The sequence below is a fragment of the Prosopis cineraria genome, unplaced genomic scaffold (assembly GCF_029017545.1).
Source record: "Prosopis cineraria cultivar Desert tree isolate PC_DT_omini unplaced genomic scaffold, ASM2901754v1 PC2, whole genome shotgun sequence".
Classification (NCBI taxonomy): Eukaryota; Viridiplantae; Streptophyta; class Magnoliopsida; order Fabales; family Fabaceae; genus Prosopis; species Prosopis cineraria.
In genome coordinates, this window is record NW_026555333.1 from 46,819,777 (window position 1) to 46,826,756 (window position 6,980).

At 31.7% G+C, this 6,980-nt stretch overlaps 1 protein-coding gene and 1 pseudogene across 1 annotated transcript; both read right to left on the bottom strand.

Moving 5' to 3' along the window:
• Nucleotides 1-3,256, bottom strand: LOC129303216 (uncharacterized). The gene is made up of 5 exons (XM_054942371.1): nt 3,097-3,256; nt 2,884-2,954; nt 2,676-2,756; nt 2,507-2,550; nt 1-491 (listed from the first exon to the last, which is right to left on the bottom strand). The coding sequence occupies exons 1-5, from the start codon at nt 3,134-3,136 to the stop codon at nt 392-394; spliced, it is 336 nt and encodes a 111-aa protein (XP_054798346.1). The 5' UTR covers nt 3,137-3,256; the 3' UTR covers nt 1-391.
• Nucleotides 3,257-4,060: 804 nt separating this feature from the next.
• Nucleotides 4,061-6,756, bottom strand: LOC129302826 (3-ketoacyl-CoA synthase 2-like; annotated as a pseudogene).
• Nucleotides 6,757-6,980: the final 224 nt, after the last annotated feature.

Below are 6,980 nucleotides of genomic sequence, written 5' to 3' on the forward strand. Positions count from 1 at the left end.
TAACAGAAGGGATCCACTTTCATTGATGGAGATTTAAGTCCCTTTAAGTGATAAGACTAAAGAGGGGACACAAAGGAAAATATGGGAGTCTACCTCTGTCACCGAGTTCCATATATCCCTTCCTTCTCCCCCAACCACCAACCACCCTCCCCCCACCCCCAAAAAAAAAAAAAAAAAAAAACACACACACACACACACACACCCCCAACTTCACTTAAATTGAGGTTCCAATTATTTGCGGCTTCCTAGTGCTCACTTCATTGTAGCCAATCAGAACGGGCGCCAAATAAGAACACCTGAGCAACTCCTATATCCAAAGAAACTCAGCAAGTATAAACATTTTAGATATATGTTTCCATATATACATCACAAACCAAAAGGGTGTTTCATATCAGAAAAGCAAGCTTCCCCAAGCAGCCATGAATGCAAAGCCGCCATATGGAGCAAACCTAGCATATTTTCTGTCTTCATATAATGCAGTAACATAACACCTGAAAATGTTCAACATATACTTTAAATATCTTCAATGACACATTCTAGGTGAACTGCAATATTTATTTACTTTTCTTCCTTAAAACTCTTAGCAGAAAACTTGGCAAGTAATTACATCAAACGATTACACGGTCGTCCTATTTGTGGAGCACTGGATAAATAAACCAATGAAATCCTATCAGCAGCTGCATACAAAGCTTCAAATTCAGATATTATTTTTTTGGTGAGACTGAATTATAGTTTCATAGCTGTTCGATATGAAAGATATCTTTGCCGACTTCAAATTACCTTCTACTAAAATGAAATGAGAATTTGTGTTAGTGGTTAGATTATAATAAACTTAGTTGAAATTATCCTTCAGATGATATCAGAGCCTTCCTAGATATGGATCCCAGATTTTGATCTTTGTCAGGACCATTGTCTCAAGTAAAATTAAATTTTGGCACTATGTTAGGTGCGCTTATGTTTTGTTCACATTTCAAGCCAAAGGGCTTTATTTTTTCGGTATGTATTTGTTAAGATTGATAAAGTCATTCGTAGGCCAATAATCACAATAGTTTTGGTGTTGAAATGATCCTTTACATGTGGCTAATAACTCAATAACCAAGTACAACACATAACAAATTTAAGAACTAGCTTGTAATTTGTTCCCAATGTAAGATCTCAAACATAATTATTTAGTCATTCATAATAGATATAATCCATGTCATAGAGTCTTGGTTTCGACACTTTGACTTCACATCATGTGATTCCCCCTCCCTGCCTCCCTCTCTCTGAATTATACTACATTAAAAAAAAAAAAAACGCTTATCACACAAGCAAAAATACGTCTACTGAACAAAGTCAGGTTAAGCCACGTTCCGTGAGTTCTCAAGAAATCCCATTGTTTCATTCCAAGATTCAAGGAGCTCCACACCTTGCAACGCAAATTATTTCAATCATCCGACCCTAGTCACTAATTTTATGTTCTTCTAAGCATTTGTCTCTGTTACACTAAAGCATGCCTGAAGTCCTTTATAACTTCATATTTTACTTAAACTAGAAATGTTATATTGCATAACACTGCGTTTATTTGTTTCCTTCCTTCAGAATTTAAGACAAATGATTATAGATGCACTCATTGCCAAGGCAAATGAAATGAGGTCACGCCTCCTTTAAGGTGCCTCACAATTGAGCATAAGCTTTTTGTTCTTTTTGTTTTTTTGTTTTTTTCAGCAAACAATTGAGAATAAGCTTGCGGCAGCAAATATTTAAGGGTATCAGGTTTTTCTGAACTAACTGTCAATAAAGCATCATGCCAATGAATAGATTTGGCCAATGATTATTCTATTAGACGCTCTGGCTGTCGCTGATTATTAAAGGAGGTGAAATATTTCAAGAGGCCTAGTTCACCAGATCTATAATTTAACCTGGTATACTGAATGCGTGTGTACTGTGTAGTTTCTTTCCCATTGCCTACACTAGGCAAACTGCAGGTTCTACTTGAATGTGCCATTTAACAAGGCAGTCCCAGGCATTCCTACTGACATAATCCGGAGTTTTATAATCATAACAGATTGCATCATTGTACACAATAACTTCTTGAATTCATACACTCATCTTTGCACTCCAACTCTCTTCACATTTCCTTACTTCATCCCACCATGGAGTGTTCCTATTATTATTAACTCAATCTTAACTCAATATCGATTCAAGAGACTAAATCTATATAACATCATATAACTATCTAAACTCCAGAACAAAAACGAAGCATTTCTTCGATTGTCTCAAGATAAGGAAATAAAAACACGTTCTTTGTTTGCCATCTTTTGCACAAGAATATGAACTCAGCACCCAGAAAAGGGTAATAAAGTTGACCTCTGGAAACTTGTTCTTAAAATCAAGCTCTAAACAACGAATCATTTCTAATAATGCTTTGGATTTAAAAGAAGAACAACATTTATTCATTAAAAGAATCAGCTCGGGATACAGAACATAATGCAAATACACTGGTAAATCAAAAGACAGCACTTACGATCCAGAGAATGCGAGAATTCCAGCTGTTAGAAGGCCTCCGAACTACTCAAACAGAAATATTGCATCGATAACCATAATGACTTTCAGACGGAAAAATGAAAAACGACTTAAACTAAATAACAAGAAGAAGAAGAAGAAGAAACAACAGCAACAATTTGGGAACTCACAACATTGGGATGTTTAGCAACAGGAGCAGCAACTAAGGCCACAGTGTGAACCAAATGGTAAAGCGATGCAGTATTCCAGACCTTTACAACGTTCCCAGCGCCGAAAAAAAGAAAAAAAGAAAAAAAAGAAAGAAAGAAACAATCAAATGAAGCTTTATGGTAAAACAGAAATCAGACGCGATAGAGCAATCAGAAAACGGAAACAGACATTTTTAAAATCAGGGTTTTCGGGCTTGAGGTAATGGGCACCATATGTACCAAATCCAAGTGCTGATACTCCTGTTTCAGTGACGCAACGAGTGAGATATAGAGAACCCTAAGTTTTCTCGCACAAAATTTGCAAATTAGAACAACAGATGCAACAAAAATGGATCTAAAGAAAAAAGGAACAAAAGTTCTGTGGAACCAAGGCAGAGAATACCGGAAATCGCAGCAATTTTATGCCATACTTGAGGATCCATTTCAACTACGCTTCCCTGGCCTCCTCCTCAAAGTTCAACAGCTACAGAGACGAAGTGGTGCCGGAGGCGGAGTGCCTTCAGCTCACGGTTGATTCAAGGATATAACGGACATTCACAAACTCACACAAACCAAAAATAAAAATAAAAATCAGCATAAAGCAAAAAGATAAAATTTAATATCAGAATATTTTTAAAACATAAGAAACCGATTTTTTTTTAAATCATCGATCTATTAAAGAAATTAAAATTCTATCATATAATATGTGAGCTTTTATTATTATTATTATTATTATTATTATTATTATTTCGACCAATAGAGTTCTAAATTTTTACTTCAAATACATGGCAAGAAACATAAACCCTTCTAGTAACTAAAGAAGCCACTGCAAAAGAAGACCATGAAATTAGTGGAGATATATAATCAAATATAAATAAATACGCCAGCTATCTTGAGAAGAAGCGATAACTTGCTCAAGAAATTAATAGACTACGAAAGTGGAGGAGGGCGATAACATAAAACGCCAATACTTGCGTGTGTGTGTGTGTGTGTGTGTGATTTTTTGTTAATTAGTACATTACATTAATGAACAGAATATCCATGTTCTCATAAGCTTTCTCCGGTTATCATAGCCAACCCCAAGATTTGCGCGTGTTATCCTTGCACGGGCACCATGATTTAATTATGATTGTGATTTAAACAAGGGATTAAACAACTAATTATTAAATACAGTGATCCTTGAAACATGCATGCATCAAGCTAAATAAACAAACACACTAGTGCTAAAAAGTAAAATTAGGCTTCTCCTTGTCTAGTTTTTTGTAGTTTCAGCTGCTCATTGATCAATCTAAGAGCTTTGAGAAGCAACAACATTAACAGGGAATTCATGAATATAGTCAGCCCAAGCATTTTTCAAATAAGTTGCATCAACAGTGTCCAATGCAACCCAGATTCTGTCGCTTTTTTTTTATTCTTCCTTTGCTAGCTTCACAATAAGCCAAATCGTACCACACAGAACTCGAAGATGTGTTTCTAAACCGATACAGTGTCATCCTCGAAGGTTCCATGTCCCAATCTTGAAGCTCAGGATTCTCCTGCATTGTGTCCAACACTGCCCTTCCTCCAGCATGGATACAAAAGTGAACAAAAGCCAACTTGGAAGTTTGGAACATAAGCTTTTATCGTCTTCAATCTCAGAACCTTCCTTTCCCACAAAAGGACCAGTGGAGCCAGAGATGTGATGTGAGACTTGAGGACTTGACCTGCAACGTTCATGAGGTCTTTTGAGATTGCAAAACCAATGTGTTGCTGATCATCTTCTTGTTGATGGACACACAATTGTAGCTTCTGTCATCGAAAGCTGGAAGGGTACGAAGTGTGTGGATGATTTGGTACTTTGAACGATGAGGATCTGAAGGATGGTTGGAGAGAAGAGAAGCAGAGCCATCCATGCGAAGGAGATCACAATTGACGAGGGGCATAGAGGGGCTGTTGCCAAGGTATAAGGTTGAGACTCCATGCACTTTCAGTATTCAGCACCATGGCACACGAGTTTGGATGTAACTGATGTTATCCCATGACAATAACGAGAAGCGTATAATTTAGCGTACGCGCGTGTGAGGGGGAGAGAGACTTTTCTCGTTAAACTATCATTAGAGCATGTATAAGCAGCACATGAGTTACTCCCGTATTAATAAAAATTTATTATTCAATTAAATTCATATAAAATATAATAATTTTTTAATTTTATTTTTAATAATATCATAATTAATATTGTGATAAGAAAAACATGCAATTAATAATCTATTTTATTTTTCAAGATAAAAATAAAATTGTTTAATTACTAAAAAATATTATTGCCACCTCTATATTTAAAGACAAAATAAACTTATAAAAAATACCTTATATAGAAGGACGGAGAGAGTATTATTAAAAATTTAGGGTAAATATAATTTTGGATTTATATACTTTGCTATCGTTTTGTTATAGGTTCTTGCACTTTTTTATATTCTAGATCCTTATATTTTTATTTTTTGGTGTTTTAGGTCATTCTATGAGCGGAAAAAAGTATAAGGACTCAAAATTATATTTTTTTAAAAAATTTATTAACAAAAATATAAACAATTTCACATTACTTATGTGACTGGTGTGTATTTTTTCTATTTTAAATTATAAGATATTTTTAAATAAAATCAAACATACCAATAAAACTTATTAAACATACTTTATAATTTTTTAAATAAAAATATAAAATTTTTAAAAATTCCTTTCATTTAATGTTGTAAGTATTATTATAAAAATATTATTAATGAAATTTTATTTTTAACCAAGTTTGTTATATTTTGTGATATTAAATTTTTTATAAAAATATTTTATAATTTGAGATGGATAGAGCATTATACAAATGATACTAATGAAATATACTCATAGTCTAATACTACATTATTCATACCAACTCACCTAAACTAATTAATCGAAGATACATCACACGGCCCACAAGCAATTAAGTGGAATATCGGCAACACTTCCATTCTTTTTTGAGCATTGCATTTAAAATATTGAGATCATACTAATGCAATACAACAGCATATATATGACAGAATTTAATTTGATTACAAAATGTATTAAATTAAAAAATAGAATTTAGTGAGAAAAAATAATAAATTAAAGAATAATTTAAAATACCATAAACTCAATTCTACCCTTTAACTTTAAATATTCCTTTTATCTTTATCCTAACATTAAAAATACTAAATGTTCATTAATTATTAATGTTCATTAATCATCAGTGAGTCCCATTATTTTTAAATATTTTTTATTAGGTTAAGGGTCATTTTTATTTCTCAACTTCTATTCAAATGCTCTTTTTTGCCCCTCAACTTCAAATATTTTATAAAAAAATTAAAAAACATAATGTAGAATTTATTAATGATGAGAAAACGACAAAGTAATGACAGAATAAACTTTAAAATTGATGGATAGAATTGACCTATAATTAAGTTTATGACATTTATGACTTTTTGTGTATTGTTCATAGATAAAAATGACTCTTAATCTTTAAAAATTTCATAATCAATTTTTTAAACTAAATAAGTACACTTTTTTTCTTTAATTTATATGTCTACCATTAATATTCTATTATCCATGTTACCGAATTTTAACAATAGTATTTTATTTTTAAATAATAAGAACCAAATAAATGAATAAATAAATAATATAAATTTAAGTAACTAAATTAATAAAAATTAAATTTAAATTATCAAGCTAATAAATAACTAAGATAATCTTGATTGACTAAAAGTTATACTTCCTCTGTTTAAAGATATAAGGCCTTTTTAATTAAAACTCATCTCTAATAAAATAATTAATTATTTTTAAATTAATTCTATCATTGTATATTTATCCGTATTAAATATTCTATAATAAATATAAAGTCATTCACCAATAAAAATATTTAAAAAATAAAAATGATTATATATTAAAAAATTAAAAATATTTTATATTTTAAAATGTTTAATTTTTTAAATAATATTTTATATTTTTATACGAAGGGAATATTAACTATCCACTATATCTTAGACCTTTCACTACCCGTTTCAGATACTGTTGCTTCTTCTCTCATGTACGCAAAATTATTTGAAATGACATCTCCTGTTTGAGACTTTTGTCACATGATGTGATATACTGAATTAAAAACTTTCTGTCTATTTTTTTTTTAAATTGCTTTTGAGTTTTGATTTGACTAGTAAGGGTCTTCAAAAACCCTTTCGATAAAGCGTGACGCATCCAAGATGTCGAGTGCACATGAACTTTGTAAGTGACACAAAACTAAATGGAAAAAACAAA